Consider the following 25277-nt stretch of genomic DNA (forward strand, 5'->3'; position numbering starts at 1 on the left):
CTCAAAATGCAAGTGGTCTGGTCGACTGGAAATCATTTAGGTTAATTTACCTACTTCCTTTAGCTCGGGTTAATCAGAAGTTTGGCTCCATTGAACAAAAATTACTGAGTGTGTACCATGCATAGCCTATTGTGTCACTTGCTGCAATGTGATGTGCCCAAGGGGCCTGCCCTCATTATCAAGTGTGCGAGTGTTGGACAGAAGGCCAATAGGACTTTTCTTAAAAATGTCAAAGAGACGAGTTTCGGCTCATTTACTCCTTACTTGTGAAAAGACCCCTTTCAATGTTATTCAGCAAAATGAATCTCTGTGTTTTGTGAAAGGGGTGTGGCCATCTCTACATGAGGTGTGACTCCCACAGCGAGGGACCCGCCACTGCCTCCGTTCCTTACTGAATAGTCTTCCTTACTCCCTCGCACACAGTTTCCTTGAAGAACTCATGACTAGGATTTTGGGGGCACCATGTCCCCGCACAATAGGCATAGTAGGATTTTATAAAGAGTCTTTAAAGAGAATTGTTGCTGGCAAGCCTGACATTTGCAGAGACGGCTGTTGGCATATGTGAAGTTTCTCGAAACCACGAAAGTCCTCTGAAACAGTGGGAAACAGCGTGGCCTGTGGGCCTCCCCACCGGCCAGCCTCCACTGAAGTCCACAGGGCAGGACCCCAGGCCCTCCGTGGCCCACTCACCCTGGGACATTTGTGGGGATGAGAAGCTGTTTGTGAGGCTGACATGGGCATCCAAATGGTGCCTGGTTTCTGGGTTGCCCTGGCCTGAACTTGAAGAAGTTTGGGGTGGGGGTGAGCTATGATGAATGGTTTGAGTCAGGGCCCTGGAAGCTTCCTGGGTTTGATTCACCACCCTGCGCACCCCTGCTGTGTGTCTGACTCCCTAACTCCCACTCTGTTTATTAACCATTTCTGAAATGGAGCCTGAATGCAAGAGAGAAAAGTTAGGAAGTTTGGCACAACCAGCAGCCCCTTCCCGCTGGCTGCCCCTGCTGACCTCACTTCCAAGTTGGGAATCCATGTTCTCCCCTCCCCCAGTGTTTTCTGAGGAAAAGCATCGCCTCAAACCCTTGAACACCGTGGACAGTTCCTCTTAGAATCAGCGGCATTGGCTGGAGGTGGAGATCCCTGGGGAATATGAGGGTGGGGTTGGGCGGGCAGCCCTGGAAGCAGCAGGCCCAGCCCAGGGTCAGGGGCTCGCTGCCTCTTGCCAAGCACCAGACTTCCCCCCACTCCTGACACGCTCCATGGGGTCCCCGCAGGCTCCAGGGAATGTCAGATCCAATTCCTTGACCCAGAATCCAAGTCAGGAAGGAGCCAGGACCTTGGCACTCCCTCCTCCCTTCCTACTGCCGGGAGGAGGCCTAGGGGACCGGCCATCCGCCACCACATCTGTGCGTCCAGATGCCTAACGTCCAGGCCGGCACATGCCTGGGGGCAGCAGGACCGGGGCTCGGCCCCTCCCAGTTGGGCATTTTCTGGTCTGTTTACCTGTGCCCCTTGCCTGCCTCGCGGGGGGCGGGGGGAACGCGCCTCCTGGGGGCGCCTGTCAGCGACGCTCCTGTCCTGCAGCTCCCAAAGGCGGACCGGGGAGGGAGCACGCTGACCCGGGTCAGTGGGTGGATCCGGCAGTCCCCGGCGCTGCGGCGGGCGGGCACGGGGGAGACGTTCTCTCGGTGCCTCCCGGCGAGGTGGCGGGTGGGGCGGGTTCAGGGGCCCAGCCCCGGGAGAGGTCCGCAGGGCAGCGGGTCCAGCCGCGCCCCGCCCCGCCCCGCCCCGCCCCGCCCGGCCCACTCTGCGCGGGGCCCCGGGCGGTCCGGGCGGTCGGGGCGGTCGCGGCGGTCGCGGCGGCGCGGGGCGGCGCGGCAGGTGGGCGGGCGGCGCGGCAGGTGGGCGGGCTCCGCGGCGGCCGCGTTCACCTGGCCCGCAGGAAGCCGGCGGCGGGGGCGGGGGCGGGGGCGGGGGCGGGGGCGGGGGCGGGGGCGGGGTGCGCGCCGAGCAGGGAGCCGCCGTCAGTCGGCGCGGCGCGGCGCGCCAGCGAGGACGAGCCTCCGGCCCTGGCGGCCCGCGTCTCCCGCCCCGGAAGGCGGCGCCGGCGGCGAGCTCCCGACCCGCTGCGCACCGGCGGGGCCCGGGCTGCGGAGACCCCTCGGCCTCGGAGCGGCGAGCGCGGTGGGTGAGCCTGCGGGGCGGGCGGCGCCCGGAGCGGGGACTGCGGGGACTCGGGGACTGCGGGGACTGCGGGCACCGGGGCGCAGGTGGCGGGCAGGTGGCGGCCCGAGGCCTCCCTGCGAGGAGGGGGCGCTGGTGTGGACGCCGGCCTCGGGCGGCGGACGCTGGAATCGACGGGTTTCCAGGTGTGGCCTCCGGCCAGGCCCGGCGACCAGGTGGCAGCTAGAGCCGGAGGCCTGGGGTGGCGGCGAGGGCGGGGTTTAGGGGTGGGAGGTGACAAAGGTCAAAAGGGGCGGCTCCGGGCGGTGCAGACGGTACCGGTGTGGAACCGAAGGGGGCCGGGGGTCCCTCCAGCTCAGAACGGGCTACCTGCAGGCTCAGCGCGCGGACGCCCCCCGCCCCGGCCCCGGCCCCGGCCCCGGCCCCGGCCCCGGGCGCAGCAAGTCTCTCTTCGATCAGCAGGGGGCGGCGACGGGAGACTCGCCTGGCTTCCGCCTTCGCTGGGCCTGTCCCAGCTGCCGCGCCGCTGCCTGCAGCCGCCTGCGCCCACCTGCAGCCCCCTGCGCCCACCTGCAGCTGCCTGCAAGCCTCCTGCAGCCCCTTGCAGCCCCCTGCACCCACCTGCAGCCCTCTGTGTCCCCTGCAGCCCCCTGTGCCCGCCTGCAGCCCCTTGCATCTACCTGCAGCCTCCTGAGCCCACCTGCAGACCCCTGCACCCACCTGCGCTCCTGGCACCTATGACCCAGCAGAGTTGGGCCCCCTCCTGGGCCCGACTCCTAGTGGTGGTGACGGCTCCAGTGTCTGTGCCTTCTGTGGTCACTGCACCGACGCCCAGGCGGCTCTGGGTCTGGTGGGATGCTGGTGGCGCCGCTTGACTTCTTTTGGGGTCTACTTTCACCTTTTGCTTCGGAAGGCAGAGTGGGGTTTGCAAAACGTTTCGGTTTCTTGGGGGGATCTCAGTAAGACTCTGGCAGGAAACAGGCGCGTTCTGGTTCCTGTTCTCTGTTTTCCCATCGCGACAATGTGAGAATCAACAACATGTGTGCCTACAGCTCTGCATCCGCGGCAGGCGCGTGAGGTAGCTAGGGTGTCTGCTGAGGGGTGTAGCCGTGGTCCAGGGGGCGTCTGGCTGACCTGGCAAGGGACACCCACACTGGGTTAGAGAGTTTTTCAGAGGAGCGGGAGCTTGGGGAGCACCCTGTCCCATACCTGTGCTTATTTGAGATTTTAACCCTCAGGGTCAGGGAGACATTGCACAGACTGTGGCCCCCACGTCAGGGACCAGCGCCATCTGGGTACCGCAGGCTCACTGGCCCCCTTACACACACAGCTGTCTTGGAGGGTGGGCCACGCCGCAACCTGACCCAGGCCATCGGCCTGATGGTGCGTTTCTACCAGACAAGGAAAAGTGCCCATCAGGAGTTTTATTTTTTTAAGTGGAATGAACAAGAACCCGGAGCGAAGGAATCTTGTTAAAAATTACCGTGCAGTGTCGGTTAGCAAGAGGAACCCGAGCAACAGGCAGCAGCCAGCTCTGTGATTTTTTCGGTTGCCACCTGAACTTTTATGTATTTATTTTTTTAAGATTTTATTTATTTATTTGTGAGAGACCCAGAGAGAGAGGCAGAGAGAGAGACAGGGAGAGGGAGAAGCTGGCTCCCTGCGGAGAGCCTGATGCAGGACTCAATCCCAGGACGCTCCACTGCCGAGCCCCCCAAATGGCCACCCGAACTTTTAAATGTTAGTTGAAGCATGTGGTCACCCAGGGTGCAGTCAGAGGTCCTGCCCCGGGTGCACACTGTCCTTTCAGCCGTGGCCCACGCCCTCCCATCCCCCTCCCGGAGCCTCCAGCACCACTCATCTTGGTCCCCAATTTCTATTATTTCGTCATTTCAAGAATGCTGTATAAACGGAGTCATACAATATGCAACCTTTTTCAATCAGCTCTTTTCACGCAGCACAGTTCTCTTGAGATCTTGCAAGTTGAGTACGTGTGCCACTCATTCTTCTTTATTCCTCAGTTGTGTTTCATGGTATGGATGCACCATTCTGGGGTGGTTTTTTGTTTGTTTGTTTTTGTTTTTTTTAGTTTTAACCATTCACTCTTTGAAGGGCACTTGGGTGGTTCCCAGTTTTTGGTTATTATGAATAAAATCGCCCTGAGCATCAAAGTACAGGTTACCCAGGCATGAGCATGGCTTTCATTTTTTTGGGAACAAATGCCCGGGAGTTCAGTTGCTAAGTTATATGGTGAGCACGTTTAATTTTATTAAAAAAAAAAAACAAAAAATCCCCGCCACACTGTCTTCTGGAAGGGCTGCACCATTTTGCATCCCGCCAGCAAGGGTGGGAGTGACCCAGGATGTGCGCAACCTTGACAGCAGTTGGCAGCGTTGCCACCTTTTATTTTAGCTGCTCTATCATGAGATGTATGGTGACATCGTGATTTTAATTTGCATTTCCCTCACGGGGAATGACGTTGAAGATCTTCACGCGTGAATCCGCCATCTGTACATCCTTTCGGTGAACAGCCTGTTGGTGTCTCTGCCCGCATTCTAATTGGATGTTTGGTCTCGATAGTTCTTTCTATGTTCTAGACACTGGCCCCGGGGGTTGATGCTTAGATGCTGGTAGCTGTCTTTCATCTTCTCCACAGGGTTTTGATAGAGAGGAAATTTGTCATTTTGATGAGATTGGTTTATCAATCTTTCCTTTCATGGATTGGGATGGTGGGGGAGGGGAGGGTAAGAACTTGGCCTCTCTTGAGGCCCCGCGGATTTTTCCCGTTTTTTTTTTTTTTTTTTTCTTTCTTTTTTCCCCTCTGCGTATTTCTGGTTTTGCTTCTTGCACATAACTCTCTTGTCCATTTTGGGTTAATTTCTGTAGGAAACATGAGGCGTAGGTTGAGGGCGTTTTGTTTTGCTTTGATTTGTTCTTGCCTAGGAGTGTCCTGTTGATGTGGGGCTATTGCAGAGCAGATCACCCCTCACTCAGGTTGCTTTGCTCCATTGTCAGAAATCATGTGTTTGTGTGGGTTGTGGTTCTGGGTTCTGGGTTCCATTCCAGCCATCCTCATGTCTGTCCCTTACCAGCAGCATGCTGGTGACCGCAGCGGAGTAGGAAACCTTAACATCGGGTAGAGTGAGTCCTCTTACTTTGCTCTTCGTTGTTGAAGCCGTGGCGGCCCCTCCAGGCCCGGCGTCTTCTGGCGCAGGGGTTCGAACAGGTTGTTCACGTCTGCGAGCTCTCGGTGGGATTTTGATTTCCTTTTAAATCAATTCACTTTCTTTGAGATTGAAAGTGTTAACATTTTCCAAAATAAAAGAAGGAAGATAAGGTTTATTTGTAACTGATTGAGCAAATTGCACGCTTAATGTTCTAGTAGAGACTCATGCTGGACACACACGGCAAGGCGCGTAACCAAGGGGAACGAGCGTGGAAACGTGGGCGGAGAGCACAGGACAGGAGACAGTCCTCAGTGTCTGAGAACTTGGGCCACGGTCCCCCTGACACACACCCCCTGACACACACACACCCTGACACACATGCACCCTGTCACACACACACCCTGACACACACACACACACACACCCAACACACAGCCCCTGGCACACGCGCACCCTGACACACATGCACCCCCAACACACACTTACTCCCAGCACACACATACACTGACACACATACTCCTGACACATGCAACCCCTGGCACACATGCACCCTGACATACACACCCAGCACACACACACACACACATACCAGGGCACATACTACAGCCCCACACTTCTATACACATACCCAACACACACACCCTGACACATACCTCCTGACACACACACACACACACGCCAGACACATATTACAGCCCACACTTCTACACACACACCCTGACACACACTCATACCCTGACACATACCCCCTGACACACACATCCTGACACACACACCGTGGCACACACACACTCTGACACACACACCCAGACACACTGCAGCCCCACACTTCTACACACAGACCCTGTGACACACACACCCTGACACATACACACACACACTTGGACACACACACACACACCCAGGTATATACTACAGCCCACACTTCTACACACACACCCTGGCACACACACACGGGCACACACACATGGACACACACACCCAGACACATGCTATAGCCCCACACTTCTGCACGCAGACCCTGACACACACACACACTGACACATACCCCCTGACACACACACACACAGACACATACTACAGCCCACATTTGTACACACACACACCCTGACACACACACCCCACCTGCTTACACCTGGAATCAGTGTATATGCTATTGGGGCACTGCTCCTGGACACCTCTGTCCTCAGGAGAGTAAAGCAGCAGTCTGCACAGTAAGAGCTACCACTCTGTTCCCCAAATGTTATTTGTGTTATTTTTTTTATTGCTTTATTAAGTGGACTCCCCACCCAGCATGGAGCCCAGTGCAGGGCTTGAGCTCACGACCCTGAGATCAAGACCTGAGCTGAGATCAAGGGTGGGACACTTAACTGAAAGCCACCCACATGTCCCCAAATGCTATTTAAATAAAGTTTAATCCTCTGAACTTCTCAACCCAGGAGTTTATTTTTATGTGCCACTGTCTTCCACAATAGTATATTTCCAGGACACACACAGAGTCCGTTAAGAGGCCTGGCTAACCTGTCGCCCCCCCAGACAGATTGTTTTCTAAAAGGACACAAAGGGACCAATGGTACCCATGGGGCTCTGGAGGAAGGCAGCATGTCGGGCTCCCAGGCCCTCCCTCTGGAGGCCCAGTGTGTTCCTTCTCCATCCCTTGCTGACTGCAGCAGTGTCCTGGCCCCCCTTTACACACCAGCAGTGTCCTGGTCCCCATTTACTCACCAGCGGTGTCCTGACCCCTGTTTACACACCAGCGGTGTCCTGGCCCCAGTTTACACACCAGCAGTGTCCTGGCCCCTGTTTATACACATAAGAAACTTGAGTTTTCTAGGGGTAGCAGGCCTGTCGAGTGACATGTGTGAGGTCTCTGAACCCATGTCCCGAATCTCTGGTCCTTACAGCTCCACAGGACTGACCTTCACAAGTCAGAGGCCCCTGGATCAGGGGATGTGACTGCCCTCCGCCCCTCCTGGCCACTCCCGAGGGTGCCACCAGGCACCTGGTCCCAGCAGGCCACGCGAGTCCAAAACTGGGGCCTTTGCAAAACAGTTCCTCTGGGAGGGAAAGTATTAGATAGGAAATAGATTTTTCCCCTGCAGGAACTCAGGAACATCTCTCTTGATGGCCACACAGCACACCACATCAAAACCAACACTGGCTTTGGAAAGGGGTCAGTGGCTCATAGATAGTGACAAGGAGGGTGACGCTTTCGCGTGTGAGGGGGTTTCTCGGAGGCCTGAAACCTCAGCCTTCTTACAGGAAGTGAGTTGCTACTCAGAGCCCCTTGGCTGTTTTTCTGAGGGTAAAGTGTTTCTCTTTAGTAGGTATTGCTAATTCAAAAACACACACAGTTACAAGAGCTGTTGAGAATATTTTATTAAATGCAGTGGTTCTTACTTAGCAGCACACAGATTTTGCTTATGCGTAATGATGGCTTGGATTTGCTTTAAATCTCCCCAATTTGAAAGCTGGCTAGCGAACCAAATAGTGTTGATGTTTCGTTGGTGAGCAGACATGACTTGGTTGGACTTGCACACTGGGTTTGGTTGTGATCAGTGGTCAACATTCAGTGCCAACCATCCTGACATTTTGGTGACTGTGTGCACTCTAAGCACTCCGCTGCTGGGGCCCACGCTTGCTCATGGAGCTATAGCCGCCCTGTAGTGTGGGCCCCTGGGGACAGAGCCCCAGCCAAAAGCCACGCTGCCTGCTTGTGGACCCAGCTCCCAGTCTCCACCATCCCGCAGCAGCCCTGTCTCCATCACCCCACAGCTCCATCTCCACCACCCTGTGGCTCCCTGGCTCCTGGCTGGAAGCCAGCAGCACAGTGACTTCCTGTGAGTGGGGCTTGCTGAGACATGGGCCCTACTGGAGTGACACCCCTCCTTGCAGAGCAGTTTTCTGAAATTCATGTTTCAGAGAATGACTCCTCTTTACTGCAGTTATATTGGGTGGGGGGTTGGTTTTTGTCAGAGGGTGGGGAGCATGGCGACCCCACTTTTAAGTAGGGGGAGAGCTCCCGATGGCCTTGTCCACCTTGTCCACCGCCTGAGAGCCGCCCTGCCTCATGGGGTGACCTGCACCACCCAACCCCCGCTGCAGGGCGCCTGCCCCGGCCACGCCCTGCCCTCCCTTCTAGTGAGGAGCGTCTGTCAAAGCCCCTTGCCCGCGGGAGCAAAAAGCCAAGTGCAAGCACAGCTCCACCAGCAAAGATTGTGTAGACACAGAGGCCACCTCCACATCAACCACCAGCCTAAACAGACAGACAGAAAGACTCACGGTCACTCTTCCTTATCCAGAGTCTGATCTGGAAACCTAGAGGCAAAGCACACACGGAACAGAGCTTCCCGCATCTGCTTAGCGGGCTGGTGGGGGGCAGTGCTGGCTTGGTGGCAGGCTAGCCCATGGCCCACCCAAGTGTTTGCCACGGCCATCTGGCCCGGCTCCGCGGGCTCTCTCGAGGCTGCAGGATGGGAGGGCTGGTGTCTGGTGCCCCTGGGTGCTCTGCCAACCACCTGCATCGTTTCCTCCAGAATTCTTACTAAATGCAGAGTTCTGGGCCCCCAATTCTGGGACACCACCCACATCCCTGGTGCCTGGGGGCAGGAATATGTATTTAATGAGCTCCCAAGTAAACTCCGAGGACTCCAGCTCTATGTGAAAGAGGTGATGGGTACCAGGTGTCGGAGCGTAGGTCACCTCTACACAGGGTTATCCGAGTGGACATGCACATGCTCACAAACATGCATTTTAATCAGGTCAACAAAACCTGTACATATCACTGATAAAAAATGGCTTCATGTTAGAAGGAGTGACTCATGGAAGATATGGTTCTCTACTTTTATACTTTTATTTGTATCGTTACATTTGCTACCCTGTCCACATTCAGAGACCAGCATCCCTGTCCTGCCCGGTAAGTGCTAGCACCTCCGGTGAGGAATGTTTGTGGATGCTCCTATTCTCTATCCAGATTCTCCCATGTAGTTGAAACCTCACAGTTTGGCGAAACTTGCTGCAAAAGCAAAGAGTACAGAGCTGTGTTGCAGGCATCCCAGATATGGTAAAATGCATGATTCATTTTTAAAATGCATTGACTGTGATGTGCAGACTGCTCTGCTCTGGGTTTCTAAGTCCAACAGGATAAAATGGGTGTAGGTCCTGCCCTGAGGGGCTTTTCTGTGTTATCAGGGGACTCAGAAGCACACAGATGGGTTTCCCACTGCAAACCGTCCGCTCAAGCCCCCGCATTGTGTGCAGACACCCCCACCACGGGGCTCCTGATGGGGGGGACCACCCGGTAGAGAGAAGGAGAGGGAGGTCGCCTCTCTGATGGGTCAGTACTGTGCAGTAGTGAGGTGGATCCTCCCTCCACCCAGTACCCCCTTTTCAGGCCCCCAGCCACCCCAGCAGCCCTATGCTGCTCCCCCGGCCTGGCTGCCTGCCCTGCAAGTCCCCTGCTTCCTGACAGGCCTGCTTGATCTCTGGGCTGGCCCCAGGATGCCCACCTTTCCTGCTCAGTGTTTAGCAACGCTGTGGTCTGCTAGCATTTTGCATGTAAGATGCTTAAATGCTGCATCATGCATATGCATCCAGGGACACAACATATAGGCACTTTGCCTGGTGTCATTGGCATCGCATGGGGGGCTCATATCTGTTGCACCCACGGATGGATGGGTTCTGCTCATCCTGAGCATCATCATACCACGGATGCATAGCAGGGTCTGGACTCTAACGAGACATGCACCTGGGTCTGTTCGTCACCACTCAGGTGTACGGGGGACGTGATTGCTTTGGCTTATGTGGTGCCTTATAAGACCAGATAAATTAAAGCAGGAATTTAATAAAGTAAATATGCTACTTATATTTTAGGAACTAGGTTTCTGCTTCTGTGTGTGTGTGTGTGTGTGTGTGCGCGCGCATGTGTGTGTGTGTGGCAGTAGGGGAGCTTTGGTGGCTTTTACTCTGGTTCTTTTGGTGTCTGAAAATGCAATAACCTCGGAGTAGCTGAGACCCAGGATTTATGAAGTGTGAGCAGCAGCTGCAGTTGTCTTCCCAGGAATATAAAGAGGATAAATCAAATGTCGGAGGCATGCAGAATGCGTCTATAGCTTCACTGCATCATGTTATATGGCTCTGTGAAAGGTGGTATCGTCCCAACGGGGAGATGATGGTTCTTTCATTCTGTCATTATTTCCATGTGTCAACACTTATTTTTAAAGAGAGAGGGATTTAAGGCAGCTCTTGAAAGCTGACCTTACTCATGTCAAACTGGTGGTTGGAAATTGTTCTATGAAGGGAGGTGGAAGTGTGCAGACCCAGCAGACAAACTTCCTAAAAGTGCAGTGAAATGTCACGGTTAAAGCCACATGAGGGGAAAAAAGCCACCTGAGGTAACAGCCCTAACACTAAATGTAAATATAAATATATATTTACAGAGGATTAGCAACATCAAAATAAAGTGTCCTGCATGGAAAGGATGTTTTAATGTGAAGGTAGATTAAAACCTGGACAAAATTGCAAAACATTCTAAACAACAACAATGACAACAACAACAAATTTGCTCATGAAGATGGAGAAGGTCCTGGGTGGTGGTCTCGTGACGGCCACAGGGACACCATCCACTCAGATCCTAAATCTCTGAGACTTAACTTCATTTGCTTTCAGGACATGGGCTGAGAGAGGAATCTGAAAAAAACATACCCTGGCCTCAGTGCCCAGCCAGGCTCATCCCTGACCTCCTGCAGTGGAGCAACTCTTCCTGACCGTGATGCCTGTCACCAGGTGGGAGCCGGGAGGCAGTTGCCCTGGGCTCTGAATCCCAGCGTCTCCCCATCCTCTCCTTAGGTTAAATGGGTCACTTGCTCTGGAGCCTCTGCACAGAGCCGACGTGGGGGTTTCCTGCCCAATCACAGAGGTTTGGTCATGCCTCGTGGAGGGAAGGGGACGTGACAGTGTTCAGAGGGGGAGCAGGATGTGTCTGTTCGTCCCTCAAAGCAGGTAAAGCCCAGGCCCTTCTGAAGGGCAGAGTCCCCGACCCTGCGCTGGATCCCCTCCCGGCCTCTCAGGAGTCTGTGTGGTTTGCCCTTGACTGTGGGCCCCTTCCCACCACGTGTGGGGGGAAAGCCGCTGCTTGGGGGCCTCCTGGGCCCGGCCTCAGGCTCCACGCCTATATGTGGGCGGCTGCGCCTTTTGCTACATCTGCGCCTCCTGATCCCTGTGCAGCCAGGTTTTGTTCTGGAGCTGAGAACAGGGAACCGTGACTCTGGCTCCCACCTGTGTGCTCTGCACCCCTGCCACCTGTGCTTCCCACACTTCCTGTCTGTGGGGTCCTGGGTTCTGTCTGGGCAAGGGCTTCCATTCTCAGGGTCTGTGCCCCTTGCTGGGCCTTTGGTGCCCCTGTATCCCATACCCCCCTTTTGGTGTACCTGCTCCATGGATCTCAGCTTCTCCCCCAGCTCTGCTAGTCCTCCTGGCCATGCCCACCCCTTGGGCTTCCTCACGGTTCACACGTTGCTCTGGTTGGGTGCGATGCTATAAATCGAGGATGGGTCTGCAAACACACATGTGCTGCCTCTGTGTGCCCTGTCTCACTCTATAAAGGGTTTGAGGCAAAAGTACGTTAGATTAGGTATAAGGAGCCCCCCGTACAGAGTGGCAGGCTGGAGAACACGGGTGGATGTCCCCCTAGCGTCCCAGACCTCAGAAGAGGCAGAGAGGAGTGTGCACGTGTGCCCGGCCGAGCATGGGCATGTGCGCACTAGTGTGGGTGTGTCCGTGCCCACAGGCCTGAGGGAGTCCAGCTCTTTTTGCCCTGCTCCTTCCAGCACTGGGCACCAAGCAGATACTCTCATAGTGCATTTTCGTAGCATCTCATCCTGGATGTGGCCTCTGGCTTCAAGAGACCGGCAGTGGCTGTGTGACACAGTGTGGCCGGCTTTGTCTAAACCCTGTCAGGGAACGCTTGAAGCGTAAAGACACTGGGCATGCGAAGCGGGCGCAGGAGCCCGTGCCCACCGCTGGCAGACCCAGAGTGCTGCCACCGGCTGCCGGGCCCAAGCCACCCTCGTGCTTCCCCGGATGGGCGGCAGGTGGGGCGCCGAGGGGCCAGGGGACAGCAGATGGGCCTGGAACCCAGGTTTGCTGTCCAGGTTCCTCCACACCCCGCCCCCCGCCGTCACCCAGTCCATCGTGCCCTTTTCCTCTTTACAGTCGCTTCTGCTCTGCCTCTAGGAGTTACCACGCCTCACCAGGCTCTGCGAAGGAGGTCGAGCGGGAAACGCTGTGATAGTAAGGAGTATAAAGGGTGCAGGCGCTTTATTATAATATTATAGCTGGGCTTCAGGAAAGCCCTGGGTGTCCTTAGAGCGCCATCCCTGACAGTCTTATTTTGGTGGAGCGAGAAAATCATAAGGCCTCAACCTAGAAGTACTAAATATTGGTCTTTTAAGATACCGTGTAGAACCCAAAGGTCACACAGAACCCGCTTGGAAAGCTTAAGTTCAAAATGCAAGCTTCCGGCAGTCAGTCTTGTGTTCATACTATGCTTGTACTCTCGGAGCTTGGTATTTATTCATTTAAATGCCTTTTTTCAGTCACAGGCTTTTTTTTTTTTAAAGATTTTATTTATTTATCCATGAGAAACAGAGAGAGAGAGAGAGAGAGAGAGAGAGAGAGGCAGAGACACAGGCAGAGGGAGAAGCAGGCTCCATGCAGGGAGCCCGATGTGGGATCACGACCTGAGGCGAAGGCAGTCACTCAACCGCTGAGCCACCTGGGAGTCCCCTCAGTCAGTTTTAAAAGAGACTTCGTGGCATGATGTATCCCTGTAAAGCTTCATCATTTACTATTGCTCTGCGATGGTTTTCACCCAGAAGGGAGTGAGGAGTGGAGGCTGGTGAAGTCGTCACGAATGTACTTTTACCAGGAGAGCAAAGGCTACGAGGTGTGAAGTGGAGGACGAGGTACCCCCTCTGACCTTTGGATGGAGCTCATTTCCTTAGTAAATCCAAGACTCGATGCATCAAGAAACCCTTTCTTAGAAGAAATTAAGTGCCTTGGTCACGGCCAAGTGAGAGCCGCAACTGTGGGGATGGCTTTCCGTGAGGTTGCCATGTGCATGCCTGGGGTCAGATCAAAGCCAGTCTGCCCTGCCAGGGCCTGCTGTGTGACTTGGGGTCCCCAACCTCTCTGTACCTCAGAGCTTCCCCATCTGTAAGGTGAGGAGCACAGCGTAGCCCCGTGCCTCAGTATAGGGGCAGCGGATGAAGAAGCCGTGCCCTGAAGTGTTCCTACTGTGTAGGAACTATGTGGTGTCGGCAGCTATCCACTTCCTGAGTCCAGACCCCTGGCCCCTGCCACCGTGTCCTGCTTTCCTGGACTCGTCTCCCTCTCTGTTGTGTAAATCTAACTCTCGCTCACCCACACCCTTTATCTTTCCATCATATCTCAAGAATTGCAGACCCACCCTGTAAAAGGTGGCATGCCCGGGTGAGCAGTGGGACCCGCTGGGGGCTGAGCCATGTCTCCGGCGGGGCTGATGACCATGCAGAGCATTCTTGTCCCGGATCGGAATCTGGGCGGTTCAGGGCTACGTGCCTGCGTGAAGACAAGGTGCTGGTGAGATCTGCTGTCTCCCACAGGACCACGTAGGGTTGGTGATTGGAATCTGGAGATTTTAGATCGATAATTCTAGGACTTAAATGTTTTATGCATCTTCAGAAAGAGACGCAGTTAGGACTCAGACCCTAGTCTTTTGGCCACAGGCCTGAGCTGACGCATTTCTTCTTCCCTGTGCGTAACTATCAGGACTTGTCACACCCGGTGTCAGGGAATTTATGAGCCATTCGGAGGTGGGCTGAGATATGCGGGAGTCGAAGAAACATTGTTCTGTCCTTTGATCACCAGCCCTGGCCCCGAGCGGCCCCCAGAGTGTTTGTGTGCGTCCTCATGGCCACGGACGGTGCCCTGGGTCACGTGACACACGTGGCCATATGGTCATGGCACAGGTGTCCCAGGCCATGTGGCTCACCTGGGCAGCCCTGTGACAGTCCCTGCCGGGGCTCAGCGAGGAGATGCCGAGGGAGAGGGCCGCGCCCCTACTGGCATTTGCTGTCCTCTGACCCATGGTCTCTATCTTTAGGTGCTTGTCAAAGATTAACAGCAGCTCCAGGAAGTCGCATTTACCATCCTGGCTTTACTGATAAGGAGGAACTGAGCCAGAAGCCTCTGGGCAAGGCGGGAGAGCGCCGGCAAGAGAGGGCCTGCCCAGGCTCCAGGCTTCCACGCCAAGCCCCGGCGCCCCGGCCCAGCGTGGCCCCCGGTCTGGCCGCCTGCGCCCCGCCTGCCGCTGCAGAGCGTCCCGGAGCCCGTGGGGCGCAGCACTGGTTCGCGGTTGGCGCCGAGCCCTGTGTGCCCCTGCCCCGAGCGGGTTTTCTCCCCACGTGTCAGGAAGGCCGGTCTCCACGTGACGTCGGCCCGGCGGGCCTGGCGGGCCTGGTGCTGGGAGCCAACTTCCTAGGACCTGTTTGCACACGGGAATGTTCCCTCTTCCCCCGTAAGAGCAACAAAATCTAAAAACCTCTCTCCCCGTCACAGAATCGTGAACGTGTGAGCAGAAGATTCTGAAAGCGAACCTCACGTACACATTACAAGCTTCGGCTCCTCTGCCTCTTTGCCCCCAACCAAGAGCCTGTGGGGTGAGGCCGCTGCCCCGGCTGGGCTGCCCGCTGCTCGCGGCCCTGCTCTGATGGCGCTTCGCTCCAGCCGCCTGGCCCTGTGGGCGCACGCTCGGCGGGTGTCCTGCACACGCTTTGTCCGCGAGTCCCCGACGTCCCTTTCAGGTGCTTTGGACGACTTTGGGGCCGTGTCCTTTTGTGCTGGAAATCTGCTTGAATCTGTGAAGCCTGGCCTTTTCCCCCTACACGCGCCCCCCGCGGCCACATTCCCTGCATCTCCCGACACCTGATGGGGGGTCAGGCGGGTGCGTTTGCCCTCTTTACAAGGGGGAGCCCAGGCTGAGTTTAGGGAAGGTGCTCAAGGTCAGAAGAACAGGTCACGGCCTGCCTGGGGCCCAGTGGTACTTTCTTCCTAAACAAGCTTCTGAACTGGAGACAGCTGCCCCTTCCTCCCACCTCTTCTTTTGTGAAATGCCTCAAAACCTTTAAAATATTTTCCTGACTCTGAAGCCTTTAAACCTTTCTTTGGAAAAATCACAGTAGACACTCTTGGCTCTGGGTGAAATTCCGTCAGGCTGTGTGGCTTCACTGAGTTGCATGGGGCGGCTGGCGATTCTCTCTCCGTGCTCAGTGTGCCGTGTTGACGGACAGGTGGGTGGTGTGTGCCTGGGAAGTGTTGGGAGCACCGCACAGGTGTCTGAGGAGGAGTGTCGGGGGGCACGGTGTCCAGGAAGTTGGGGTCTCCTAGGTTAGCAGTCTTCCCTTGTGGGGGAAGAGCTCCCATGGAAGGATCAGCCAGCAGCTCCCCGGTGAGTTCCTTCTGTCTAGGGTTAGCATTTCCCAAAAAGGGAATAAGGATGCCCCTTTGGAAATTTCCCCACTTCCTGTTTTTTTTTTTTTTTCTTAAAGATTTTATTTATTTATTCATGAGAAACGCACAGAAAGAGGCAGAGACACAGGAAGAGGGAGAGGCAGGCTCCCTGTGGGGAGCCCGATGTGGGACTCGACCCCAGGACCCCGGGATCATGCCCTGAGCCAAAGGCAGATGCTCCACCGCTGAGCCACCCAGGTGTCCCACACTTCCTGTTTTATTACCTTTATCAGGTTACCTCATTCCTGAGATATCCTGACTACACTCTGTCAATCTGAATTCTAGAGCTTTTCCCTCAATATCCAACATTGCCACAATTCAGAGATCAGATAAACCTCTTCTTTGCAAATGCACGAATCCACCATCTTTCCCTTATGTTCCTCTAGAACATATAATTCCTCTAGAACGTATTGTTGAACCACCTCCAAAATACGACGAAATGCTCCTGACTGCCTGGTGGCTCCTCAGCCAATATGAGTGACCAATGCACGCCATTCCCAGGATCCCAATATCTGCCCCCCCCCAGCATGTGTCTGCACAGCATTTCCTGGGTGCCACTAGGGACCCCAGTGACCAGGTGCTGGGGCCGTGAGGACCCAGGTGATGTGGGAACTGCAGTAGTGATAACAATCAACGCTGTTGACCTGTAAAGTCTAGTGAAAGGCAAATATTCCATTTATGGTTAATGGCAAAGGATGTTTAATTGATACTAAAAATTGAGAAAGCCAAAGTTACCCCTCTAGTGGGATTTTTAAATCCTGCTCCTGTAAGTATGTGTCAACACCCCTCTCTGCTGGAAATGACTCACAGATTCCAGCAGGTGGATTTTAGCAAGTTCTCTGTGGGCTTGGTGCTCGACCCACCGTGGTGCAAACCCCACCCCGTCCTTCCCAACCCCCAGCCAGTGGCCTCCCGTTGGGGTCCCTACTGGCCACGCCCACACTGTGGCAAGTGCACACAAAACAGGGGAAAACATTGCTCTGAATTAACATGTGTGGATCATGGCACCAGGGACCAATGACAGGGACAGATCATCCTCTGGCTCCCTACTGAGTACGGAGCAATTATTTATTTAAAATGTTATGAGAGCCTGGGTGGCTTGGAAGTTGGGTCTCTGCCTTTGGCTCAGATCATGATCCTGGGGTCCTGGGTTGGAGTTCCCTGCAGGGAGCCTGCTTCTCCCTCTGCCTGTCTCTCTCTCTCTCTCTCTTTTTCTCTCACATGAATAAATAAATAAATAAAATCTTTTAAAAAATGTTATTAGAAGACAGTCAAATGTTTCTGGTTACGATATGTGGAAGATTAGCTCTTTTGGGTCAGAATGAACTCCCTATTGGTCTCATTCTGAGTCTGGTGCCTTGTGTAACATACAAGCCATTCTCTAGGGAAGGGAAGACAGGGCAGCTGTGTCAGTGATGTGTGGTCAGGGCCTGTGGCCATCAGGTCCATCACCTTCCTGGACCCTGTGGTAGTACGATGTCCGTTTCTACAGAAGGGATTCTAGGAGCTGAGAAAAGTTTGATTTGCCAAGGATGATCTATGATGAACAGCTGCTGGCAGGCAGGGAATTAAAACCCAGATCAAAATGATGCACTTTCCACCGGTTGCTCCTGTAAGATACTTGGTAGAGAACTAAGGTCATCTCTGCTGTTCTCATTAGTGAGCTTGTTATCCCCATGCAAGTGTCTGTAAGAAGCAGGTTCTTACCGTTCGTGTGTTTTTTAAGGGTACTTGCTACAGTTAAGGTCTTATTTCTTTTTATTGTGCTAATTAATTATATAGAAACATATCACATCTCAGACCCACTATAATGTTTTTTTTTTTTCCACCTAAGACATATTGATAAAGTACTTTCCTAAAGGCCTGATACACTCAAAGCTAGATTCAGGCTTCTTCTTCTTTTTGATTGTATTTATTTATTCATGAGAGACCCAGAGAGAGAGGCAGAGACACAGGCAGAGGGAGAAGCAGGCTCCCTGTGGGAGCTTGATGCAGGACTTGATCCCAGGACCGTGAGATCATGACCTGAGTTGAAGGCAGACACTCAACCCCTGGCCACCCAGACATCCCTAGATTCAGGCTTCTAAACGGTACTCTCTTGGCTATGAAATGGGAATAGAGCTTACAGGCTATTCCTGTAATTGCATAACTTAGCAGGTGGTGGTTCTGAGCCCCCCTGCACCGTGAAGGTTGTAACATCCCCACCTGACCCCGCACCGCGGCCCCAGCCTCCCTGGCTTCCGGGTGCTCAGGGAAGTCCCTGTGCTCTGGACGATGTCTAGGAAGACCAGTAACAAGACCTTCTCTGTCTCACAATCGTTACCCCACTGCCTGTAAAAATGCCCTCGGCGGCACTTCACCAAGAGTGGATGGTGTCTTAGAATCTGAGGGCTCCTCTGAGGTTGGGGAACACTGTCTCCTGAGGCCCGGGCTGGGAGACTCATGCTCTCTCGCCGCCCCGTTCAGCACAATTGCCTCACTTCCTGTGTCGGGCTGGTCCCTGCAGGGCCTGAGCTCTGGTTTCCGGCTCCTTGTACAGTGTCATTCCTGGGCTTCTCGGGGGCACTGGTGTTCTCTCCCCTTCTCTGCCCTGGACCTTGTCGGTTTGAGTGGATGCCCCCGGAGAGGTCTGTGCATTCATTCCTACAGCTGCGTGCCTGCCCCTGTCCTCTCTTCCTGGGGTCACATGCACCTGCTGGGAGGGACCAGAGGATGGAAATGAGCAGCGCCCAGAGCTCACCCTCACCCTCACCAGCCCTACTGTGTGCTTCCTTCAGTGCAGGACAGCCAGAGGGCTTTTCTTCCTTCTGCCTTAAAGGCATCTGAGGCTCAGAGAGCTGGACCCGTGGCCCTTCGTCCCTAGCCCAAGCCTAGATTGGCACCCAACTCTGACTTGCCTTGTCTGCACTTTTAAAAGTTAGAACTCCAGTAGGATGTGGTTGGTTAAAGTACCTGGTGGCACTCTGTTTTCACCTCCGTGCCCCCAAGCACCCCAGCCCACGGGGCACCGGTACCCCCAGCCACCCATGGCAGGGGGTTGGCCTGTGCGGGCTCCCTCAGGATCTCCACCAAGGGACCAGCTGGGAGTCTTGCTCAGTATGGGTGAACTCTGAAACACAAAGTCTGCACCAGCAACGCTGGATTGCTACCTAGAATGGGATATGCCAAATTCTAGCCCCCTGGCTCGTAACAGTGTGGATGCTGACATATACGTGATGCTCATGTACATGTGACGGAAATTTCCAGTAACCGCGGGGGCCTGTTTAGGAGTCCCCTCTGGAACAGGCTGTTCCCCCTAAACAGTGTGTGGCAGCTCCTGCCAAACCAGAGGTCATTCTGCTTTGAGCTCCACCATCCTCCCTTCCCTTCCTCCATTTCCCCTTTTTATTATTTCACAAGAAACCTCTCGGATTACTCAAGACGCTTCAGAGTCAGCTGGCTTCCAAACAGCATTCCACAGGCTCAAAATCCTGCTGTCTCAATTCAATTAATCTCAGAAATGGAATGGAATAGGGGCGCCTGGCTGGCCGGGTCGGGAGAGCATGGGTCTCGAGGTCAGGGTCTCAGAGTTTCCAACCCCATGTTGGGTGTAGATTCCTTAAAAAATTAATAAGGAAACTTAAGAAAAAATGAAATGGGATAAAGATGACCTGCAAGCGTCCTGTTTGTTGGTCTGCAGCTGGTTCTTCTCAGCCTGCGGCCCCACCTGCTGGCTCCACATGCACAGTTAGACCCAGCAGAGCCAGTGCCCGCCGCTTGGATGATGACGGCCCCGATCGACGAGTATATGTTCCTCGTCACCTTGTATTTCTCATCTTTCTCTCCTGGCCAGTATGTACATTGTGCGTTTAAGGTGAGAATCTGCCTGCGTGAAATGACACGTGTAAGATCTCTACTAATCTGAGAGGCCAGTCAGATCGAATTGCTTCTGTATGCATTCATAGAATATTTCATGGACTTTTGTTACTTCGAGCTATCTTGGGCTCGGTAGTCTTGAGTTTTCTAAGTAGTGATTAAATATTTCAGGAACAACCCTCCCAAGGATGACCTCAAGTTTTGCTTTAAAGTGTGATGAAGTTTTGATCAGGACTGAGCAGCTTGGAAGAAGCATTACCTTCTCCAAGGCGGGGGGGGGGGGGGGGGGGGGAAGGTGTCTGTCATTGGATTCCAGCCTCAAACGCCCTTTGCTCAAAAATAGTTCTACTTTTGTCCACAAGCAGCCCCCAAATATTGACACACACCCCCACCCTCACACACACACACACACACACACACACGCAATTGTGATTTAGGTTAAATCCTTAGAGATGTGTTTTCTGGAAGGAGAGAACATTGCTCTGGGATTTGCCTAATACCAACCGAGAATGTAGTGAGGGGGTGCTGGACGCTGGTGGAAGTAGGGGTGCGGAGCAGCCAACGTTGGGCTGGAGTGCCGCCCGGGTGCAAACATTCGTCTTTATGCTCAGAGAGAAGAAACTCCCTAAAGTCCAAGTTGTTGGCTTTAGAAGGAGTTAACTCTTTTTGCCTGTGTTTCATTTTTTTTTCCCCATCCCATTTAACCCACTCCCCCTGCTCGCCCACCTCCCCTGTGGTGACCATCAGTGTGTTCTCTGGCATTAAATGTTTCCTGGTTTGTCTCTCTCTCTTCTTTTCTCCTTGTTCACCTGTTTTGTTTCTTAAATTCCACATAGGACTGAGATCATATGGTATTTGTCTTTCTCGGATGACTAATTTCACTTTGTATAATAGTCTCTAGCTTTATCCAGGTTGTTGCAAATGGCAAGATTTCATTCCTTGTTTTTTTTTTTTTTTTAGATTTTATTTAATTACTCATGAGAGACACACAGAGAGAGGCAGAGACACAGGCAGAGGGAGAAGCAGGCTCCCTGCAGGGGGCCTGATGTGGGACTCGATCCCAGGACCCCGGGATCACACCCTGAGCCAAAGGCAGATGCTCAACCACTGAGCCACCCAGGCATCTGATTTCATTCTTTTTGATGCCTGAGTAGTAGTCCATTGTATATATACCCCATCTTCTTTATCCACTCACCTGTCGATAGACACCTGGGCTGCTTCCATAATTTGGGTATTGTAGATAATGCTGCTGTAAACATTGAATTAGTATCTTGTATCTTTGGGTAAATACCTAGCAGTGAGATTACTGTATCATAGGGTAGCCCTATTTTTAATTCTTTGAGGAAACGCCACACTTTTCCAGAGTGGCTGCACCGGTTTACATTCCCACCAACAGTGCAAGAGGGTTCCCCTTTGTCTACATCCACACCAACACCTCTTGTTTCTTGGGTTGTTGATTTTAGCTCTTCTGACAGGTGTGAAGTGATAGCTCATTGTGGCTTTAATTTGTATTTCCCTGGTGATAAGTGATATTGAGCATCTTTTCATGCACCCGTTGGCCATCTGAATGTCTTCTTTGGAAAAATGTCTACTCATCTGCCCATTTTGTAATTAGATTATTTGGTTTTTTTCAGTGTTGAGTTATATCAGTTCTTTATTTATTTTGGATACTAATCCTTTATCAGATATGTCATTTGCAAATGTCCTTAGGTTGTCTTTTAGTTTTGTTGATTGTTTCCTTCTCTGTGCAGAAGCTTTTTGTTTTGATGTAGTTCTAATTGTTTATTTTAGCTTTTCTTTCCCTCCCCATAGGAGATATATCAAGAAACATGTTTCTACAGCCAGTGTCAGAGGTATTACTGCCTGTAGCTCTCTTCTAGGTTTTTTATGGTTTCAGGTCTCACATTTAGGTCTTTAATCCATTTTATTTTTGTGTATGGTGTAATAAAGTGGTCCAGTTTCATTCTTTTGCATGGAGCCAGCCAGTTTTCCCAACACCATTTGTTGAAGAGCCTGTGTTTTCCCCATTACATCTTCTTGTCAAGATTTGATTTGTCAAGATTAACTGATCATATAATCCTGGTTTTATTTCTGGGCTTTCTGTTCCATTTCCCCTTGATCTATGTGTCTGTTTCTGTGCCAGTAACCTACGGCTTTGATTATTATGGCTTTGTGGTTTATCTCAAAATCTGGGCTTGTGACGCCTCCAGTTTTGTTTTTCTTTTTCAAGGTTGCTTTGGCCATCCAGAGTCTTTTGTAGGTCCATACAAATTTTAGGATCATTTGTTCTAGTTCTGTGAAAAAGGCTATTTGTGTTTTGAGAGGGATTGCATTAAATCTGTAGATTGCTCTGGGTACTATAGACATTCTAACAATATTTGTTATTACCCATGTTTAGTTTTGCATAACCAGTTGTTATCGCTAAAATGGAGGTAGGGGAGATCCACAGATGTTTACTGCATTGTTATTCTGTGTATCCTATACATCTTACAAGTCCTTGATATTTAGTTAAAACCTTACATGGCATCAAAGAGAGGGGCAGGTGTTCTAACCTCCATTCAGACCTGTGTCTCCTGGGAGAACACCCACACACTATCATGTGACCATTGTATAGACCCCAAGAGGACAAATACAAGTTCTCTCTTCCCCCTTCTATGCCATCAAGTAGAGCACCATGTGCACCCAAACCTCCATTTTTCCCGTGCAAGTTTTTGTGATGGCCACTTTAAATAAATTGGTAGATAGATGATAGAATCACATTGGAGGCTGAAATTATCTGCAAAGGTAGACTTGCATCTTTACAAGTGTACATTCTTAAACACTGGGGTTTTTTGGTCTCATGCATGAAACATGAGGAATTCACCGATTGTTCTGCTAGTGATGTTTCATCGCTCCTCGAGCTATGTCTTTGATTTTACCGGAACTCATTACTACTACTATCTTTCTCTTCCCAGGCTCTCACTGGACATATGAGAAGGAAGGGAAGTCCCGTTCCCCGACTTCCATTTACAAATTTTGGGGAAGGAAGGGTGTTCTCTCCACATGTGGTTGGCTGTTCACGGTCTCCACTATGTAACTGCTCACGTACACACACACACCCTGGGAGGTGATGCTCGAAACTGTCATTGCTTCTTTCTCACCCATCCCACCATTGGTTGGAGTCCTCATGACCAGGATTATATGATCAGTTGATCTTGACAAATCAAAGGCAAAGGCATCCTTCATGGACACTCAGAGGTGCCTGGTGCTGTGGGAGACTGGAAAAATTCAGATTTGAAGTATTTCCCCTTTTCCTGAGGAGTGCCTCTTGGGGGGCAAGGCTTGCCTTTTATCCAGGCAAGTGTTATGTTTTAGAAATCCTCCCCATTTTTAGAAGACAATTCATTTTTTATCTTTCAAGGAAAGCTGTTTCATGTTCAGCACAGAGTTGGCTTTCACATGTTCTTTAAAAAGAGTTCCTCATGGACAATGATGCTTTGTAACTGTCCCTTAAGACTGGCACCTGAAGCCAGGCAATGGTCAATGGTGATGGAGTGAGTGGTCCTAGTGGTTCACACACATCCAGGGATGAGAGTGGATAAGCGATTGGTGTAGAATGAGTTTGGCTAAATTCTCCTGTATTGTGCCTTTGGCAGGAGAAATCATGAATTTGCTGCTAAAGTTTATGTTAGAAAAAACAGATGAAGATCAGATGCTTTTTTAATCCAATTTTATCTTCCTTGCAAATTCTGCAGATTCCTGGGATACTTGTGAGATAAGCGGTCTCTAGTCTGCCCTTGCCATTTCTGTGCTCCCGAGATTCTCTGAACAGCAAGCCCAGTAGTCTGCCTTTCATTTTTAGGAGTGTCACCCTGTTGTGCCTCTCAGCACGCCTCACCACAGCTGGGGAGGTGGGAGGCCCCTGTGTGCGTGCCGTGGGGTGGACACTGTCCGCGAGAGTGCTGGACTCGGGCCCATTGTCCAGGATGAGGACACATGCGGAAGGGTCTTTGGTACTGAGCAGAGCGTGGGTACCGGCAGCAGTCCCACCTGCTTGCGTTTGCTTGCAACTGGAAGCCAACAGGCCTGCGCTAAGAAGGCTTCTGTTGTGTCTTGATTTGGAAGGTTTTGGTTTTCTCCTCTCAGAAATGAGCCAGTTGTTGTCACAGGACTATTGCTCTGATGGATGACAATGTAGAAAATTCTGAGAGTACTAGCTTTAAGGCCAATGCCTTCTGTTTTTCTTGCAGCTTCTGACGAGCTCGGCGGTCCAGGATGGGAAACCATGCAGGAAAGCGGGAGTTAAGTGCGGAGAAGAGCAACAAGGTAAGAAGTCAGCCTGGCTCAGAAACTCCCTCAGACACAATTCAGTTTTGTCATTGAACATAATCCTCCTGACATGTACTGTGGCTGCCAGGGTTTCCCGCTAAAATGATTGGGGTGTTACCTGCTGCCTCAGAAACATCTAGAGTGGGCCTTGCACACAGACCACGACCTGTGTGCCTCAGCCCAGACCCCGGGCCACTACAGGCTTGCCGTGCTGGCCTGCTAGGGGCACCTGCCTCCTGTCCCTGCCTCCACTGTCACCACCGTTGCTCGCTCAACCTGTTTGGAAGGTACAGATAAGCCAAAGGGGAAAATGCACATAGAAACGGTCGGCATCCTTCCAGGGTTGTCAAAGTCGTCATCCTTATGTTTCCAGCATGGCATCCACCTCAGTTTTCAGCCCTCAGTTCCTTCTTGATGCAGGTTCTCTGCATAGCCCTAGATGCCCCTGGCAGCCTTTTCCTCCCCACCCACTCCAGGGGGGGCAACCTCAACGAGCCTGCCACTCACAGGCCCCCGGTTGCCTCATGCTCTGTCCAGGGCTTCCTCTACCACTAGGGGGTCATTTCAGATGATGAAAAAGCAGGGCTGACGTTGAATGTGCCCTGATCATGGGGACAGGGAAGGGAAATCACTCTGTGCCTTTGATACTTTACCTCAACTTCACCTTATGTGTGTCCCAGCTCAAGACGATGGTGCTGGCCCAGGGTGCTGCACTGAGGGTGGAGGACCTCCACCGCCACCTGTACATGGATGTGCTTCCATATGCAATTCATGGCACTGACTTGGCCATAGCCGTGACACCCCCTGAACCGTGGTCTGTGGTGTGGTTTTTATGAATAGCAATGACTTCAGCAGCCGTGGGTCCTTCTACTCGGTGCTTGGACTCTGTTTCTGTATCAGCCAAGGGGGGTGATTTGCCATAATTTGCTTTCAAGTCCTCCTTGTAAAGTAAACGTGTGAGGATACACTGTCCTTGGTCATATTTATCTCAGTTAGTTACAGTGTCATCTAGTTTCTTGACTAATGATTTCAGGCCCAAGATGAACTGGAAGGGATTTATCTGTTGATAATGTCGTGATTGGTTTGGATTCCCCCCTTCCTGCTAAAAGGGGGCTGATTTATGTATTTTGTAAGTATGTAAGCAACTCTAGTCAATGCTGAACAGGGGGATGACTTGTTAATTTTTAGAACTTCAGCCATACCACCGGTCACCTCATC

At 52.6% G+C, this 25277-nt stretch overlaps 1 protein-coding gene across 4 annotated transcripts in view; it reads left to right on the top strand.

The window, feature by feature from the left end:
* The first annotated feature begins 2014 nt into the window (after positions 1-2014).
* MBP (myelin basic protein) overlaps positions 2015-25277 on the top strand; it is a 115171-nt gene continuing 91908 nt past the window's right edge. For all 4 annotated transcript variants that reach the window (XM_072819288.1, XM_072819341.1, XM_072819353.1 and 1 more), the window contains exons 1-2: positions 2015-2181; positions 23981-24056. In XM_072819288.1, coding sequence (XP_072675389.1) covers positions 24006-24056 — 51 coding nt within the window. In that variant the 5' untranslated portion in view covers positions 2015-2181; positions 23981-24005. The remainder of the gene's footprint in view (positions 2182-23980; positions 24057-25277) is intronic.

The sequence above is a fragment of the Canis lupus genome, chromosome 1, assembly GCF_048164855.1.
Source record: "Canis lupus baileyi chromosome 1, mCanLup2.hap1, whole genome shotgun sequence".
Taxonomy (NCBI): domain Eukaryota; kingdom Metazoa; phylum Chordata; class Mammalia; order Carnivora; family Canidae; genus Canis; species Canis lupus.